The sequence below is a fragment of the Onychostoma macrolepis genome, chromosome 09, assembly GCF_012432095.1.
Source record: "Onychostoma macrolepis isolate SWU-2019 chromosome 09, ASM1243209v1, whole genome shotgun sequence".
Lineage (NCBI taxonomy): Eukaryota > Metazoa > Chordata > Actinopteri > Cypriniformes > Cyprinidae > Onychostoma > Onychostoma macrolepis.
The window spans coordinates 19,426,119-19,446,502 of NC_081163.1; the positions used below are offsets into that span (position 1 = coordinate 19,426,119).

Below are 20,384 nucleotides of genomic sequence, written 5' to 3' on the forward strand. Positions count from 1 at the left end.
TGTTTGCGTGGCAGGGGTTTTGTCCTTCTGGGTGCCCTTGCCATGTAGGTTTGTGTGGAAAACAAGGTAGGCCAGCGTAGCTACTCCCTCACACCAAGGACAAGTCTTGTGACTAAAAGGACATACACCAACTCCTTTCTGTCTCTCTGAAGCTCCATCACTCACCATTGTGTGTCAGTGTGTGTTGTTGTTAAAGCAGGGTGACTTTGGCTTTGCCACAGTCATTTGTGACTGTAGGCTGTTCTCTAACAGCAGTAATTACAGGTTCTCGATCAGACTTTAACTTGGGCTCCTTCCAGTCCGAATCTTTCCTTTCTAAACAAAGTCACCTGCGTTATTCTCTCTTTTCACCACTATCTCTCATCTCTACAGCACGTCTTCTCACAGACACAACTCAGACAAGTAATAGATAAATGCAGACCAGGCCAATTAATCTGCAATATTTGGGATCCAAATTTTTTTTTTTTTTTTTTTTATTAAAGAAGTTAACCTTTTAGGCGCCAGGGTTTTTTTTTTTTTTTTTTTTAAATGCTGGATTTTGACCTCAAGATTTCAAAAGCTTGTGGCTTGAAAGGGCTTAAAGATAGAGATCTACTGTAAATTAGAAAAATGTTGGGCATGACCTAAAGTTTATGTAGGGTGTAAATATACTCATCTAATTTGCATATTATGATGTCATCAGGGGGCGGCCCTCTTGAATTTCATAATATTCAGGAAATAGTAGATATTGAATTGATATTTGAACTTATTTGCATGTTTGTTTGTTTGTTTTTTGTCTTTTTATCCTCATTCCAAATGAGCAGAAAAGAGGAAATCAACAGTAAAACAGGAGAAAGTAGTAAATTATTACTATATTACTATATTACTGTGCCATAGTAAAATACACGTGCCTATTTTTTGATCAGTTGAGCAGCTATCTGCCCAATCAGGTACCTAGGTGTCAAGGCAAATATTCCCCTTCAGAGTCAGAATAGGCGAATAACATTTGCAGCACATCCTCACAGTACAACTTTTTATTAGCCATTTGGCGATTTTCTCTCACAAATCTCACAATTTATTCAGACGCTATGAACTGAACTGCTTCCGCATCAATGACAGGATAGCTCACTTGCTCTGCTATTTCCTCGAACAATTTTGGTCTAGAATCGAAGTACTACATGTCTGCCATCTAGTGGTAGGGAATACAAATGAGATATTACACTATATTAGGAATTACAGTCTATTTAATGAAGTTTGACGTCTTGTCGCAATTTTGCGACTTTGCCGCTTATAGGGTTAATAGGCCTACTTTTAAATTAACCAAAAATGGCAGTAATGTTGGCGTTTATAATGTTACAAATTATTTATGTTTCAAATAAATGTTGTTTTTAACTTTCTATTCAAAACATTAAAAGAATCCTGAAAAAAGTACCACAGTTTTAACAAAAATATTAAGCAGCACAACAGTTTTCAGCACTGATAATAAGAAATGTTTCTTGAGCAGCAAATCAGAATATTAGAATGATTTCTGAAGGATATATAAATATAAATATATATATATATATATATATACGTATATTCCACCACTCCGGAGGTCTGCGTAGTCTCTGAAAACCTTTAGGGATTGTGTGTATATTTACCAGAAATCTCCTGCAGTGTCCTTTGGTCCAGCTGTAAATGACAGAGATGGTTTGCACTTTACTATGTGAGGACTATAGTCTCTATAGAGTTTCAGACAGAGATCCCCGAGTCCCTAAGAGACTTTGAGGAAACTTAGAACACTTCAGAGAGTTTCTGTGTGTAATGATATACAGCATTGTGACTTGAAAGGAGGCTGATTCGACCCTGACCCGGAAGGGGATGGAAGCTCACACCAAAATCATATAACCTGAACTGGGTTAAACTCCATTTCTGGAGATACTAAAAACATTTAGGGCAATTAATTGTGTACATCAGCATGTGGTTTTCAAGTGCAAAACCTATTCACAAACCAAACCACCCACTGTCCAAATTAACCAGGCACTATATGTGCTGTTATAGCACTGCATCATGTGTATTTAAATTAAGCCTTTTTTTCTGGCCAAACATGGCTTTTTCTATGCAAATTAGAATCATTATAAAATGCTCTGAATTCAACTGTCAGTGTTATTTGCCTGATGCAATTAACGCTCTGCTATTACCACCCGCAGCAAGCAGTGAGTTAACAAAATTTTTATTTAAAAGGGATGTTTGTGTACATTTTCTAGTGATAATGCCAAATGATGGAGTATTATAACCGGGCACATATCCAGGCGCACAGTGTAGACAAGCACACTTTCAGCATTTTAAAGAGCCGATTCAGGAGTCTGGATCACAATGATGCTGTACAGTCCCAGATCGTGCTGGTCTGCAGCATTTCTCACAACCTACCTCTGAAAATCATCTGCTAGAAGAACTGTCCTGTTTAAATTGCAATCAACATTAATTTTGAGGACACAACCCATTGTCACGGGTTGCTGGGGGAAGAAGCTCGAAGGAGCACGAAGGAGGAAGATAGTCAAATGAACGTTGAGTCTTTAATGAGTCTTTAATAAATCCACATTGGCGAATAGGTAATAATGCTGCCTTCACGTGCAGAAAGTTCCTATTTCCCACTTATGAAGTCATGATTACGAGCTTGTCGTATTCAAGTGCTTTAATGTCGGAAAGGATAAAATGTAGCATCCCATTGGTTGACAATCATATAAACATTCACCACGCTACACATGCAGTTTGCTGACAATTCCGGAATTTCGGTCAAATACATGCTTATTTCACTGCTTATAAACATACAATATACTTTGAATGATCGCTCATATCTAGCCTATAAATACACTACTTTAGCGACAAGACAAAAGGATGTAGTTGTTGTGAGAACAGCACTGACAGCAGCAATGGTTTTCCCCTCCACCATGTTTAAAGTTTATGACCCTCCCAACTCGGAAACTTGGGTATCAAAATTATTTCTGAATTTCCCAGTAGTAAATACGACTTGAGAGGCCATTTATGTCCAATTTCCGATTAGGAAACTCGTATTTACAATAATTCCGATAGCACGTGAAGGCAGCATTAAACAGATCAAAAAACACACACACGGAACATGACAACCATTTCTTCCCAATTTCAATTCGTCATTTCTTTTTAAGAAAATATTTAATTTATATACAGTGGGGCAAAAAAGTATTTAGTCAGCCACCAATTGTGCAAGTTCTCCCACTTAAAAAGATGAGAGGCCTGTAATTTTCCTCAATTATGAGAGACAAAATGAGAAAACAAAATCCAGAAAATCACATTGTAGGATTTTTAAATAATTTATTTGCAAATTATGGTGGAAAATAAGTATTTGGTCAATAACAAAATTTAATCTCAATACTTTATTATATACCCTTTGTTGGCAATGACAGAGGTCAAACGTTTTCTGTAAGTCTTCACAAGGTTTTCACACACTGTTGCTGGTATTTTGGCCCATTCCTCTATGCAGATCTCCTCTAGAGCAGTAATGTTTTGGGGCTATCGCTGGGCAACACGTACTTTCAACTCCCTCCAAAGATTTTCGATGGGGTTGAGATCTGAGACTGGCTAGGCCACCCAGGACCTTGAAATGCTTCTTACGAAGCCACTCCTTCGCCGTTCGGGCGATGTGTTTGGGATCATTGTCATGCTGAAAGACCCAGCCACGCTTTCATCTTCAATGCCCTTGCTGATGGAAGGAGGTTTTCACCAAAATCTCACGATACATGGCCCCATTCATTCTTTCGCTTACACGGATCAGTCATCCTGGTCCCTTTGCAGAAAACAGCCCCAAAGCATGATGTTTCCACCCCATGCTTCACAGTAGGTATGGTGTTCTTTGGATGCAACTCAGCATTCTTTGAGTTTTTACCAAAAAGTTCTATTTTGGTTTCATCTGACCATATGACATTCTCCCAATCCTCTTCTGGATCATCCAAATGCTCTCTAGCAAACTTCAGACGGGCCGGACATGTACTGGCTTAAGCAGGGGACACGCCTGGCACTGCAGGATTTGAGTCCCTGGCGGCGCAGTGTGTTACTGATGGTAGCCTTTGTTACTTTGGTCCCAGCTCTCTGCAGGTCATTCACTAGGTCTCCCGTGTGGTTCTGGGATTTTTGCTCACAGTTCTTGTGATCATTTTGACCCCACGGGTGAGATCTTGCGTGGAGCCCCAGATCGAGGGAGATTATCAGTGGTCTTGTATGTCTTCCATTTTCTAATAATTGCTCCCACAGTTGATTTCTTCACACCAAGCTGCTTACCTATTGCAGATTCAGTCTTCCCAGCCTGGTGCAGGTCTACAATTTTGTTTCTGGTGTCCTTTGACAGCTCTTTGGTCTTGGCCATGGTGGAGTTTGGAGTTGGACTGTTTGAGGTTGTGGACAGGTGTCTTTTATACTGATAACGAGTTCAAACAGATGCCATTAATACAGGTAACGAGTGGAGGACAGAGGAGCCTCTTAAAGAAGAAGTTACAGGTCTGTGAGAGCCAGAAATCTTGCTTTTTTGTAGGTGACCAAATACTTATTTTACCGAGGAATTTACCAATTAATTCTTTAAAAATCCTACAATGTGATTTTCTGGATTTTTTTTTCTCATTTTGTCTCTCATAGTTGAGGTATACCTATGATGAAAATTACAGGCCTCTCTCATCTTTTTAAGTGTATATACAGGTGCATCTCAATGAATTAGAATGGCGTGGAAAAGTTCATTTATTTCAGTAATTCAACTCAAATTGTTAAACTCGTGTATTAAATAAATTCAGTGCACACAGAGTGAAGTAGTTTAATTCTTTGGTTATTTTAATTGTGATGATTTTGGCTCACATTTAACAAAAACCCACCAATTCACTATCTCAACAAATTAGAATACTTCATAAGACCAATAAAATAAAATAAACATTTTTAGTGAATTGTTGGCCTTCTGGAAAGTATGTTCATTTACTGTATATGTACTCAATACTTGGTAGGGGCTCCTTTTGCTTTAATTACTGCCTCAATTCAGCGTGGCATGGAGGTGATCAGTTTGTGGCACTGCTGAGGTGGTATGGAAGCCCAGGTTTCTTTGACAGTGGCCTTCAGCTCATCTGCATTTTTTGGTCTCTTGTTTCTCATTTTCCTCTTGACAATACCCCATAGATTCTCTATGGGGTTCAGGTCTGTTGAGTTTGCTGGCCAGTCAAGCACACCAACACCATGGTCATTTAACCAACTTTTGGTGCTTTTGGCAGTGTGGGCAGGTGCCAAATCCTGCTGGAAAATGAAATCAGCATCTTTAAAAAGCTGGTCAGCAGAAGGAAGCATGAAGTGCTCCAAAATTTCTTGGTAAATGGGTGCAGTGACTTTGGTTTTCAAAAAACACAATGGACCAACACCAGCAGATGACATTGCACCCCAAATCATCACAGACTGTGGAAACTTAACACTGGACTTCAAGAAACTTGGGCTATGAGCTTCTCCACCCTTCCTCCAGACTCTAGGACCTTGGTTTCCAAATGAAATACAAAACTTGCTCTCATCTGAAAAGAGGACTTTGGACCACTGGGCAACAGTCCAGTTCTTCTTCTCCTTAGCCCAGGTAAGATTCCTCTGACGTTGTCTGTGGTTCAGGAGTGGCTTAACAAGAGGAATACGACAACTGTAGCCAAATTCCTTGACACGTATGTGTGTGGTGGCTCTTGATGCCTTGACCCCAACCTCAGTCCATTCCTTGTGAAGTTCACCCAAATTCTTGAATCGATTTTGCTTGACAATCCTCATAAGGCTGCGGTTCTCTCGGTTGGTTGTGCATCTTTTTCTTCCACACTTTTTCCTTCCACTCAACTTTCTGTTAACATGCTTGGATACAGCACTCTGTGAACAGCCAGCTTCTTTGGCAATGAATGTTTGTGGCTTACACTCCTTGTGAAGGGTGTCAATGATTGTCTTCTGGACAACTGTCAGATCAGCAGTCTTCCCCATGATTGTGTAGCCTAGTGAACCAAACTGAGAGACTATTTTGAAGGCTCAGGAAACCTTTGCAGGTGTTTTGAGTTGATTAGCTGATTGGCATTTCACCATATTCTAATTTGTTGAGATAGTGAATTGGTGGGTTTTTGTTAAATGTGAGCCAAAATCATCACAATTAAAAGAACCAAAGACTTAAACTACTTCAGTCTGTGTGCATTGAATTTATTTAATACACGAGTTTCACAATTTGAGTTGAATTACTGAAATAACTTTTCCACGACATTCTAATTGATTGAGATGCACCTGTGTATATATATATACTGTAAATATATTTGTATAAATATATACGGTTGCACATTATTTTAAGGTCCAATTCTTGCTTTTAACAAACCATAAACTACAACTTTTGCCTCAATAAACTACTAATTTGCTGCTTGTTAATAGTTGTTAAGTTTAGGTATTGGTTATGATTAGGGATGTAGAATATGGGCATGCAGAATATGTGCTTTATAAGTACTAGTAAACCACCAATATATTAATAATAGGCATGCTAACTAGTTAATAGTGAGAATTGGTCCCTATATTAAAGTGTTACACACACACACACACACACACACACACACACACACACACACACACAAAGGTTAGGACTCTCATCTAGCAAGTATTTGTGGGACAGTCTTAGTGTTCCTGGGTGGCACCAAATTTGTTTTCTCAAGTATTTCCTTCCTGCAGTTTATTTATCAAGTCAACCTCCTGCTTCAAGGTCATTCTTTCTCTCTTTCTCCTCTTCCCTTTCTCTCTGCAGATCCTGGCACACAGTTCCCGATCGATATCCCAAACACTGAGCTTTAATACCCTCTAAACACTACCAGCCAAAATATTTATGCTACCATGTCTTTAAAACACTGTGGGAGACAGAGAGATGATAAACCTTCATTTTATTTTGCTGATAGTTATTTCTACCCCTTTTCCATGCTTTGTTTCTCTCTTTTCATTTAGATACATAACACAGAGAATATGTTCAGCTTTCCAGCATCATACTCTTACTCTTTCTGTAGTATATTATATAAGCCGGTAACACTTTATTTTAAGGTGTCATAGAGTAATTACCTAATTAAGTACTTAGTAGTAGCCGTTGTACTTACATTAAATAAAATGTACTTACCATGTAACTAAGTTATGGAACAGCATGCAATTACAGTTTGTAATTATGTAGATGTAAGAGGCAGCTACTGTTACATATATGTAACAGACTGATTCTGTTACACAGCTACTTGTACACTTAAGTACAATCTTGATACACTTTATTTTAAGTAGCTTATGCCTGTGTAATATTCTGTAATTATAATGTAATTATAAATGTATTACATGTATTTTAGCTGTGTACTGGTGGGTTAAATCAAACTAAGGTGCAGCTGGATAAGGTGTACAGTATAGATACACATGAAGTGCACAAGTACAATCTTGATACGCTTTATTTAAGTAGCTTATGCCTGTGTACTTGCATTTATAATTACGTTGTATAAAGTCTGCAACACATATGTAACAATCTTTCGGTTGCATAAGTAGTATGTGTAACAGTAGCTGCCTATTACATGTACATCATTATACAAACTTTAAGTACAGGCTATTCAATAACTTAGTTACATTACATGAATTTAGTTTAAGTTGAAGTATGCCTAAAACTGAAATCAAACTATTTAGAAATATTCATATTCAAGTATTTAACTATAATACAAAATATTAAAGTAGCACTGTCCACTTCTCATTTCTGCTGTAATTACTGAAAAGAAAGTAATGACTGCTGGAAAATTGTTGTTGTTGTTATTGTTATTATAGTAGTAGTAGTAGTAGTAGTATTGGAAGACTATATAGCAAGAATTATTGGAAGACTATATAGCAAGAATTATTGGAAGACTATAGCAAATCATCTTAGGAGGCTTTTTCAGCCAAAATTTGCAACATATCCTTCTCAACTGTAATTAATAAAACTGAATTTAAGAATACTATATTTATGGTATCCAGGATGATAAATAGACAGCATTTCTTACATTAAACAATACCCAGTGAGGTCATGTATCTACAATTTAGCATACTGCTATTTAAAATGTTTAAAGGCATATGAATGTGTTCTGTTTCGCATACTATTACAAAAATTGTAGGCAGAATGCTGTGTGTTTGCACAGTATTTACCATTATTCCATTCTGAACATAGCCAGACTGTGGTCAATTTTTGAACACCTTGTAGTTATATGAGTAAGATGCTGTTCCCCAGTATATTCATCCATGTTCCCTCCCCTCTTATAAAACACACAAAGAGGACACAGACACCGCCCGGGGTGTGTGGCTGGAGCAGAAGCTCCTTTGTGAGGTTGTGTTATAGGTGTGTTCATCGCATTGACCGAGTCTTTGTCTTGTGTGTCACTATGTCATTTTTATTGCCAGCGAGTGTGTCATTAAAGCCTGTGTGTCAGATATAAGTTACATTCCGTCACTCTATTAAGCTGTTTGAACGATTAACCCTTCTGATTTGTGTGAAGTCATCTGAGATGAACTGCGTATGGCTTCATTATTACGAGACGGAGCAGAACGGGGGTGAAGCGGAGGCGTTAAGGGTGGCAGACGTCCCTTTGTGTGTCGGTCACAATGCTGAAGTGAAAGGAGGCAGGATGCTTAACATGCAAATGAGACGATAGAGAAGGAGAGGTCAGGGTGGACATCACTCAATGTCACATTAACAAGTGCTTGTTCCATGATGGGGTATTAAATGCTGAGTGTGAGAGTACGGCAGCTGCATCTCGTTGGCGCTTTTCTGTAGCATTTACAAGCAAAAATATCTCTGCCAATCTGGAATGATCCCAAAGAGATCATTCAGAGAAAAAAAAAATAGCTTATTCTAATATGCTTATTGATTATTGCATTGACACATGATATTTGATCATCCATCAGCTGTTTGACCTTGTGCATGTAAATGAAATATAAGGAGTGGCAGAAATTACCTCCCTGTCTCACCAGTCAATTTTGTAGATATGCATACTGTACTACCATACTATTCATATTATTTCTTGCATTAAACGGTATGTATACCAGGGTTATTTATAAGCTATTAACTAAAACTAAACCTATGAAATAATATGAATTTTTAACTGAAATAAAATGGGAAAAAAAATGTTTTTATAATTTAAATCATTTATAATAATGAAACTAAAATAAAAATATTAGATGAAAAACTAAAAAAAAAAAAAAAAAAAAATATATATATATATATATATATATATATATATATATATATATATATATACTGTATTGTATTACCAACTGAAATAAGTTTAATTTGAGGCATTCAAATGAATGAAACCTAGTAATGTAAATAAATAAATAAAAATGACAATAAAAAGTACATGACAAAATTACTAAAAATAAACTAAAGTTAAAATGTAATTAATGTTTCATTTATTAATAAAAACTATAAATATTAAAACGTTGTGGATTTTTATTTATTTTTTACACAATGTCATGCTTAACTTTGTTTTCCATAAGTAATATCAGTTGCAAATTTGAACATCTCTTTCTTGATTCATTGTCTGAATTCTGATTAGCATGGCAGCATACTACTCTTACCATTTCTATATGGCAGCTGATATTACATTCAGTTCATTTGTCACAGTGGAAATGAAAGGTCAAATCATATGGCTAGAGTAGTAAGAGTAGTTTGCTATTCCAAATTCAGCCATGTTTATTTAGACTGCCAGATCATTTTATGCACAATTGTATTAAAAATCCAAAAATAACAGTATTTATGTCCAAGATAATATCTAGACACTGAACTGTAACATAAGTCATGTGGCAAAATGTTTGAAATATTTATGGTTGCCTATAGCACTATTTCACATAGTATTTAAAACAATAATGTGCAGTAGTATGTACTGCACTGTATTCAGTGAGCAGCATGCATGCTAGTAATGCATTTCAAATATAGGCTGTCTGACAATCTGTTTTTACTTCGCTGGATCTCCATCTTAATATCTGCATCCATCTAGTTCTTTCCATCTTTCCATTTAGTATTCTGATTCTTTCATTATTCACTCCTATGCTCAATTCCAAACTCATCTGACTGCTTGTCAATTCTTCTCTGTCTACTAGATTTTCCATCCATTTCTTCACACTTCACATCTCTCTCTTCATCACTGTGATCTGTGTGTCTGGCCATTGGGTTTAGTGTTGAGAAAGGAAATTCAGTTTGTGCATTCATAAGGAATGGCTAAGTTTGGGTCATCATTCTTTCTTCAATACAGTTTACAGATATAAGCGAGTTTTCTTTGATTTATGTTGCTATTCCAGTCGGGGGGGTTGTAAGAAAGCTATAAATGCTTCTAGGTTATGCAGCTCATACTGGCTGATCTCATGTCAGTATGCTGGTTTATCCAGTAATTCCTGATGGCTGAATTAGGATATGGGAGGCTGTTCCAGGATCGGCTTTAATGTCCTGTTCCTACAGCTCTATAAATATTTTAGATGGTGGGCAATAACCGTCCCCATAAATGCTCCCTTTAACTGTCTGTGGTACTTACACCAGCCCTATACTGATTTAAAGGCCATTGCAGCTCACATTCTTACCAGGGATAAATTCACAACTGTACCCATTCATTTTCTGCCAGTGAAAGGTCGAGCAGGGTGACTGTCAGGGTGACACCTTGCTGAACTCAGTCAAGCAATAAACCTAGCTGATTTCCAGAGAAGTAGCATAAAGAAATAGGTTTGTGATATTTCTATGAATGTAATCATGCACTGTAAATACATGCATAATAACAATTTAATTCTACGCAATATGACTTTTTCAAGAGTCAGTATCAGTATTATTAAGACATATTTGCTTTAGGTGTGCTTTAGAATGCAACAAGACGTGGTCTACTGAAAATTTGTAGTGCTGAGAAGAGAAACGCTGATCATACGTTTTATAATTGTTAGACATTGCTGCCCCCCAATGGTCAAATTTATGTCAGTACAAATATAGCACAAATATTAGACTGTAGCTTTTATGCTATTTCTATTTGTATTTTATTATTTCACTTTATTTAACTTTACACAAATTTTTCCATCGTAAACATTAAGTATTTGCACTAATGTCATTGTACTTTACTTTTCACACATTTTGCTTTGCACAGTTTTTGTCATGCCAATAAAGCACGCGTAAATTGAAAGATTAAACTTAGAGACAATATCTAGACAATAAGCCTAAACCTTCAGAAAAATTCGATTTCTGTTTATTTTCTATTATTTCTTTGGGGTTTGCAATTTTTACAATCTAGCAACCAAAGTGTGTGCTTACATACACTTTAAAACCCTGATCCGTGTGATGATTATAGCAGTATAAATTAAATAACTCTCGAAATTAAGTTTTAAAATTTAAGGTGCTCAAATAATGTTGTACTGGTGGCTTGCTAGTTTGGGACCGGATGATTTAGTCATTTGCAACTCTCAGTGCTGTAAAAGGCAATAAACACAATATAAAATTAATATATACACAGTGAACATATAAGCAGCTTAGTGAGAAATAAACATAGGTTTGGTAAAAAAGCATCTTTAGGGTTCACTTTTCCCGTATGTCTTCAGTATAAGGCGGAACCTTTGTTCTTCTACTTGTTCTCCCCGGATCGATTCTGAAGTAACATGCGTACGGTTTAGCCTCAATAAATCGCATTTTTGCACTCTCCTTAAAACAGTAGTTGACATAAACGTATGATTTCATTGATGTAATAGTATTTATTAATGTGCTTTTGAGCGAACAGGTGTATTTCGGGCTGTAAACGATTTTTATAAACTTTAAATCTAATGAATTTAAGACCTTGAGATGATATCCGGCTTGCAGTAAGATGTTGGACGTGTGTTTCACTGCACTGTTGTGTATTATGATTGCAACTTCAAACTTGCCAAAAGGCATATGTCTATTTGTAAAATGATTTAAATGCTGACTGATTGGCATCTGTATATGTAAAGACTCCAACACAGGATCCAAGTGGATGGACATGAACCATAATATTAAATTCAGTAAATCTTAGTGGAAAGATTAACATTTCAGAAACCATCAAGCAAGCCTTCTTGAATTCATCATCCCAATGAATGCATGAATAATGCATGAATCAGTCAGTGTATCCCAAAACTGACTTCAACAAGCAAACATTGTCATCCTGAAAGAACTGATCTAACAATGCTGAGGACAAAGGCATTGCCTCTACTCTGTACACAAATAGCGGGTTATCCTTTGGTAGCTCGGAGAGTTCATCAGCTGGCCTCCATCAAACGTGTGTGTGTGCTCCTGAGAGGAGGCGTCAGGCTCTTCTGTACCCCTTTAACAGTCTGGAGGAGCACCTGTCTTCACAGGTCAGTCAGGAAGAATTCAAGATCTTTTATCCCAGCTTGGAGGAGCTCCGTCAGGCAGAGACACTGTTCACTCCCTCCTCTAAACATAGTATTGACTACTCTACTTCTGCGGTCCGGTTAGACCATGTACCTCTTCTTAAACAGCCAGAGGTAAGATAAGATTGTCTTTAATAGTCATCACTTTATTAAATGATACAGTGGCCTCAACATTTGTCTGAATTCAAAAAAGTGGGAGAGGAAGAAATATGATTTCGGTTTACATCTGGGTTGTATGTTTATTTTTAGCATTTTAATTAGTTTAGACTGCTTTCATATATTAATATTACATTTATAATATTAATTTTAAGTAATTTGAAGTCATCTTTTGGATCTCTGGTTGAGAACCACTGCACTAGACATTTCAAACTGTGTCTCAGGTTTGATTTGAGTGCTTGTTTGTGTTGCAGGTGTGTTTTATGGGCAGAAGTAACGTGGGGAAATCTTCTCTCATCCGTGCCTTGTTCTCTCTTGCGCCGGAGGTAGAAGTGCGCGTCTCTAAAACTCCGGTGAGTCTGTATGTCTTGGATGTTCTCTGCTGTTCAGTCCTCCATGGTCAGAAATGACTCATTCTCAGTCTTCATTTTCACACAGGGCCACACCAAAAAGCTGAATTTCTTCACTGTGGGAAAGGCCTTTACTCTTGTAGACATGCCGGGGTATGGACACAATGCCCCACGGGACTTTGTAGAGATGGTTGAACCGTACCTTCTAGATCGTCAGAAGTATGTTGAAGTTGATAGTTTTTAAAAAATATATATATATTATTAGTTCACAACAATACTGATATTTGTTTTTGCATGCTTAAACGTAAATGCTAAAGCTTGTCATAAAATTTTTCTTTCTTTGATTTCCTCATTTATGTGTCTCTAGTCTGGTGAGGACATTCTTGCTGGTGGATGGAGGTGCAGGTCTGCAGAAGGCGGATTTAGTTGCTGTGGAGATGTGTGAGGAGTTCAATTTACCTTATGTGGTGAGTTTGTCTCTCATGCTTTTACTGTGACTGTGACTGTCCAGGAGGGGTCGATAGAGTACTATGTGCTCTTATCAACATCTCTGTCTAGATCAGTGGTTTGCAACTAGAGGGCTTTAGACAAAAGTAGGCATCAAAATAAACTAAAACTTGAACACCTGAAACTTGGGATTTTTATTATTATTATTATTATTCACCTTGTTTCATTAAAGAACCAGAGTTAACACTGTGTAGAAAAACCTGGATGTATGTATAAAAGCCTTACTGTAAAAGTGTGATTTTTAGACAGAATAGTAATAGCATGTGATTTAATAAAATCTTATTACTCCATGAATTTGAGTATTTACAGTTTTACTTTTAGTTTAACAGAGTTTCAATTTTATTATTTGTAGCAAATAACAGCAAAAAATAAATAAAAAAGAAGCTTTAAGCTTGATCCAAAACACATTCATGAGTAATTTGAATTCCATTCAAAGTCGGATTTTTTTGAAATAGAAAATTTCACTGTGTACTTTTCACAGTGAGTGTCAGAGAAAGTATCTTGGCATTGTGTCAAGGCCTCTGTTTTTAATGGCAACAGATGTAGATACAACAGTCACTGACTACACAGTCTGGAAAAGGAAAAAATAAATAAATAAATACATTTAATTTCTTGTAAAATACCTATGAGGAGAGTCAGTCCTAAAGATTGCGTTTTAAAGAAATCAGAATTGATCACAGTGTGAACAAAGCTAAAAGTACTTTTTCATTTCAAAGGAGGTTTATCCCTCTTTGTATTCCCAAATGAGTATCCCACATTTATTGTCTCTTCATTGGAAACAATGCTATATATATATATATATATATATATATATATATATACACACAAACACACACACACACACATATAAAGGATGACAAAATATAATCTTTTTTTCTCTCTGTCATGTTTTAGCTGGCGGTAACTAAAATAGACAGAACCCGACAGGGTGCTTTGCTGGCTCTTGCTCTACAGCTTCGGGACTTTATTAAAAATCAAACCAGCACGTGTTTCCCACAGCCATTTCTAGTAAGGTAAGATATGCAGACACACACTCTCTTTTGTAATTTATTTTTATGTTATGATGATAATAATTTTGTATTCAGAAAAGTTTACACAAACAGGGTTCAACATAGTTTTTTTTGTTTGTTTGTTTGATTTTCTGTTTGTCTGGTCAGTGTTCCACAACTACATATTTTCTTTACAAAAAGAAACTTTGCAACAAGCTGGAAAATATAGAGACATAAAGTAACTCCATTAATTCAAAAACACACATTTGCTAAAACACTACTACAAGTCAATTCTGACAAACCTCATTTATGTTAGCCAGCTAAATAACATTTATCTAGGTGTCAAATCAGCAGATTTTGTTTAAAAAAAAATCACAATAACAATGAAAGAGACAATTTATTTATTTTTAAATTAAATTTCAAATAAATGCTGTTCTTTTAAGCTTTACATTCATCAAGGAATCCTGAAAAGAATGCTTTAGGTTCAACCTAAAGAGAATATAAATCTAATAACTTAATAAGAAATGTTTATTGAGTAATGGCTGCTGAAAATGACACTGTTGTGGGTGTCTGCATTCCGCCATATCATGGATTGTTACACAATTACGGCATCATTGGAATGTTATAAGATATTTCACATGCCATCTTGCTGATGTGCATATGAGAAGTGATGAGTTTATAATGCACACTCATCCTTTGTCACTTCTTTTGGTTTTATGTGAGTGTGCAACTGAAGTACTCTTGATCACCAGCAATTAGATAAATCCTGTTACACAGATATATCAGTGCATCTGACCTGTAATTTTATAAAAACAAGGAAGGTTCTCTCTGATGAAAAATGTTAATGTGATCAGATGGTTATTGACTTGCTGATAAGATAAGGCTAAGAGTTCTGGAAACAGTTGCATTTGCTTTGTGTGTCAATACAGGAAGTCACTTTTCACAGATAAGGTGATAAGTAGCATACATTATAACATATGTACACGTAACTTTTTTTCTCTCTCTCTCCCCTTCCTTTGACTTGCAGTTCAGTCCAGTTTTCTGGGATTTATCTGCTCAGGTGTTTCATAGCACATGTAACAGGAAATCTACAGCTTGACGCTAAACGGTTGTGAGTGTACTGCAATGCCTTTCCACATGTCACAAAGACAAACCTGAGGTCTGGACCCAATGTCATTAAACCAATTTGAAAATGACTGATTTATATGTATTTATAAAGATTATGACTGAATCGATGTATTTATTATTTTCAAATGCAGAGGCTGGCATCACAGTATTACTGGTTTCAGGATTCATGCAGTTCTGTATAAACTCCCTGAGTGATCCAGTAATCAAGTGTATGATTTAACATTTATATTTGAATGATATCTTGGGGTATACCACAAATGCACATCCCTGTCTGTTGCTATATAGTCAAATGGAATATTTTTGTTCTAAATAAAATGACAGAAAGTGTTTCTCTGAATGTTTATGAGTGACTGTTCAACTTTAAATCTTGCTCTTACTTTTGGAGATTAAACCAAAATGTGACCGCATGATATGATCAGATCAAGTTCCAGATACGTTTTTCTGTTAACATAATTACTGAAAACTGTGGCTTATTTATAGAATTAGTTAATTACTGAACCTAAATCCCAGTGAATGGGTAAAACCCAGTGAATGGATAACAAAAGGACTTCTTACTCTTTAATTTGATCTCTCATGGTCATTTCTTATCCCTGGTTTGTTGTAAACCTGATGTGCTATGGTCTATGTTACAGACTTTTCGGACATTTCGGACAAATTACTCTTCCTAAATCAATCGTGGCAAGGTGGGTTTTGTTATTTCACCCGAGGTTAACATTCTTATTGCGTATTACAAGGTCATTATCATTGATTGGACAAGTAAAGCATATCACAACTGGTTTTTCAGTTGCAAAACTACAGTACATATTCAGGAACTGTTTTTATTATTATTATTATTTATTTTATTTTTTTCAAATAATGGGATTTTAATTAATTTATTAACCTTTAGAATTCAAAGTTCAAAATGTTTAGGAGTTTAATTAATCTCATAGTGTAATACCTGTTTGGTATTTAACCCCACAAAAGCCATGCAAAGACTGAAATAGAGCTTCATAACCTCTTTTTACAATTTGTACATAGTATTTAGCAATTAAAAGGGACCTTCAGCTGAAAGAGCCTTAAACAAGCTAATTTTTTATGTTTTTATTTTTTTACATACCCTGTGAGAGCAATATGTACCAATTTCATCAATGTACTTTGCACCTAAGTGTCCTTACAGATGTTATACCGTTTATGTAGTTATATAAGCGCCTCAAACTGCTTATTTTTTTTATTATTATTTAACTTTGTGACCAAAGGTACAGGTATATGTGTGTGCATTTATGTATTGAAAGAAAAGTGAGTGAGGTACCATGCATTCCTATAGTCTCCTATATCTCTAAAGGGTCCTTTAAAAAGAATCATACAGTGTATGACTTTTTTTTTCATCCATATGACGCACATACAGTTTTGTGTCAGTTAGGCATCATGTCTTCTCCAGAAACAGTGGGTGTGGTGATGGCACAGGGCCATACCTGGAGAAAAACAATAAAATTTAAGTGCCACAGTGTTATAAAATGGCAAGAGGGTGCAATTGCATTTATTGTGTCTAAACTTAACCTCAACAATAACTTTTTTTTTCTTCTTCTTCTTCGCACTCTCTTTATTTTATGTGTTGGCATTTGGACACTGACCCCATAAAACATTTGCAGAAAGTTAATTATTTTTCAAAATGTTTTCCTCTAAATTTTATAGACCCCAGACATATATTAAAGCTCTAAGAGACAGGTAAAAGTTCACTTTTTGTCACCCGGGATGCAGGAAAGAGGGAACTGAGGGAGGTAAAGAAGGTCTTTCAAAAAATGTATAGAAAAAATCTGGAATCTTAGCTCATTTTCTCAAAGAAGCATCATCTCTGCAACCTTCCGATTGGGATCTACACCATCTTCCCTACAGGATCCTACTTTTATTTCTTCACCACTTCATTCAAACTCACTTTTGTCAACATGTGCGAGCAACCAGAGCCTGTCTGCCCCATAAATGCCACCATCTGCATGGGCACGTCCTGCCTGGTGCCCCGTGATCCGTTCAATGACATCCTCAACGTGGTGATGAGCACCACGCTTACCATCATGCTGGCCTTGGTCATGTTTTCAATGGGTTGCACTGTCGAAGCAAGAAAGCTGTGGGTGCACATCCGCAGGCCCTGGGGCATTTTCATCGGTTTCCTGTGCCAGTTTGGCATCATGCCTTTCACAGCCTTTGCGCTTTCATTGATTTTCAACGTGCTTCCGATCCAGGCTATAGCCATCATCATCATGGGCTGTTGCCCTGGAGGTTCCAGCTCCAATGTTTTCTGCTACTGGCTTGATGGAGACATGGACCTAAGGTGAGACTATCAATCTGTTCACTTTTCAATATCATTATGTTGCTTGTAACACTGAAGACTTTCTAGATCCCAGAAATGAACTGTGTAAACACCAGCTCTTTTAAACGTGAAGTCTGTTGTTTTAAATGCAGCAGTGTCATTTGTAAATTCATTTCTTTGCTGAACTAGATTTTTTTGGCTGTTGTATCTGCTTAGTAAATAATATTTATATTATTTAATTAATATTAAATAATAAAAGCATTGTGGTTTATAGTACATTTTAGAAACTTTTAAAATACTTTATTGTCCTTTAGCAAAACTAGACCAAAATAATTTGAACAGCATTTGCAAATTGATTAGATTTATCGTAATCCAATGATGTGTGTTTATAAAGACAGAATGACAATTTTTAGAGCACAACTAAACGCTGATTTCTGCCGCCCATAGCATCAGCATGACAACATGTTCTTCACTTCTGGCTCTGGGAATGATGCCTCTTTGTCTGCTAATCTACACCACAGTCTGGACTACAGGCGATGCTATTCAGATCCCTTACGACAGCATCGGTAAATGACCCAACCACAAGATTTTCCATTTTATGTATTTGATTGGTCTTGTGTCTTAAATGTTGCTGATGATCTTTCCAGGAATCACACTAGTGAGTTTACTTGTGCCTGTCTGTATTGGGATGTACACGAAACACAGGTGGCCCAAAGCAGCCAAAAAGATCCTCAAGGTAAGTGTTTGTTTCTGTGTTTAATATTGTAAACTCTTATGCATGCCATGTAGCTTCACGTGTGTTTTGTTTTTGTATGTGTAGGTGGGATCTGTGGTAGGAATCCTCCTAATCGTCATCATTGCAGTCATAGGTGGTGTTCTGTATCAGTCCTCATGGACCATTGCTCCTTCGCTTTGGATCATCGGCACCATTTATCCATTTGTTGGCTTTGGTCTGGGCTTTCTTCTGGCACGCTTTGTGGGACAACCTTGGTACAGGTAAAAATCTGTCAATTTTGTCTTCCCATAAGGCATTAGATGTTAGAACAGTTAGCGCAAATCCTATGAGGGGTCAATATATGTTGCAAAAAGTCTGAAGAAAAACAATTTGTGATGGTTTATTTCTCATGAACTTGTTGCAGGTGCCGCACCATCGCTTTAGAAACAGGCATGCAGAACTCCCAGCTGGCCAGTACTATTACCCAGCTGTCCTTCAGTCCTGCGGAGCTTGAGCTCATGTTCGCTTTCCCCTTAATCTACAGTATCTTCCAACTGGTTGTAGCTGGGATTGCGATAGGACGTAAGAAGAAACTCTTGTTCACTCTGCATTTACTCATTGGGAATATGATTGTTTGTTTTGGAAATCATAACATTCATTTTACTTTAAAATGTTGCTAACTCGTATCATGATGTGGCTTGATGTATTTGCAGTTTATTACTCAGTAAAGCGCTGTATGCGGGGGACATCGGCAGAGGAGGACGGGGAAGGCGCACAGAGCACAGTTGAGGATCAGGACAAGCAGAATTACGCCTTGGAGAATGGTGGCTTTCACACTGATGAGAATGGCAACTCTGAGAATAAGGACAAAGGTACAAAGTTGTGAACCAAACATCATTCTGCTAGCCTGTGTGACCAGAGCGGTCAGCACTGACCTTCTGGAGGCATGAACTTTGAACAAGTTATTCAAGCTCAACCAGAGAGTATATCGATAAACTCAACCCCAGTTGAGACAAGTGGATGCACTTTCCTACATTCTACAAAAAGCATTTAAACGTTGTTGGGTTTTTTTGTTTTTTTTTATGATGAGTATGCCCACGGGTTTACTAACACAAAGCTGTATTTTGTCTGTGTATTGTGTGTTATGTTTTGTCTTTGGTCTGCAACTTTCAATTAATATATCTTAGATTCAGCATATTTACTGAAATACGAGAGACTCTCTTAAAAAAAAACCCTAAAAATGCTAGTAATTCCAACACCAATGTAATAGAAGTTAAATATTTAATAATTTAAGAAAACATACATTACATATGTCTAGTAGGTTGAATGTAAGCTAATTTATTTAAATGTTTATTTGTATGCACATAATTGTAATGGACCTTTTAATGTTTTGCTTTTTTCAAATATTTATGTACGATACAGAAAATGTATAATTGCATTGTAAGCCTTTTTTTTTTTTTTTTTAAACCATGTTTGAGCAATGGTACTTTTCTACATACATGGGGATCAAAACAACAGGGATTTAAAAAATTTTTATTGCTTTAAATTCCTTAACATTTAAACATAAACATTGCTTACAAGCTCTAAAAAAATTAGATATTAGATTAGCATTTCATGCAGTGTGTTTCACTTTTTTATTTTGTTGGTGATATTTATATGCAAAACACCATAAATAAAAAATTTATATTCAAAAAGTTGATGTCAGATCTCGATCCTAGCAGACTTTAAAATTTCATGATTTTTTACTACACCAGAAGCTGGTTATATTGGGCATGTATTATACCGTGCATGAGGATAATTGTTATGAGATTGCTCTTAAATCAGTGTATATAAGGTTTCATAAACCTTCGTCCAAGATATATTACAAATTATTGGAG

General features: G+C 36.4%; 2 protein-coding genes across 3 annotated transcripts; both read left to right on the plus strand.

Moving 5' to 3' along the window:
* Nucleotides 1–11,617: 11,617 nt before the first annotated feature.
* Nucleotides 11,618–15,837, plus strand: gtpbp8 (GTP binding protein 8 (putative)). The gene is given in 7 exon segments (XM_058787959.1): nucleotides 11,618–12,263; nucleotides 12,266–12,492; nucleotides 12,789–12,887; nucleotides 12,973–13,103; nucleotides 13,252–13,351; nucleotides 14,286–14,404; nucleotides 15,408–15,837. Coding segments are annotated over 7 exon segments (858 nt in total). The 5' UTR covers nucleotides 11,618–12,169; the 3' UTR covers nucleotides 15,496–15,837.
* Nucleotides 15,838–15,925: 88 nt separating this feature from the next.
* Nucleotides 15,926–20,145, plus strand: slc10a2 (solute carrier family 10 member 2). 2 transcript variants are annotated; one of them, XM_058787957.1, is made up of 7 exons: nucleotides 15,926–16,191; nucleotides 17,137–17,813; nucleotides 18,240–18,358; nucleotides 18,440–18,528; nucleotides 18,613–18,788; nucleotides 18,932–19,089; nucleotides 19,221–20,145. In XM_058787957.1, exons 2-7 carry the CDS (start codon nucleotides 17,431–17,433, stop codon nucleotides 19,391–19,393), a joined length of 1,098 nt encoding a protein of 365 aa, XP_058643940.1. In that variant the 5' UTR covers nucleotides 15,926–16,191; nucleotides 17,137–17,430; the 3' UTR covers nucleotides 19,394–20,145. The 2 variants fall into 2 exon arrangements, with proteins under 2 accessions (XP_058643940.1, XP_058643941.1); XM_058787958.1 differs by having other exon boundaries at nucleotides 17,246–17,813.
* The last annotated feature ends 239 nt before the right edge of the window (nucleotides 20,146–20,384 follow it).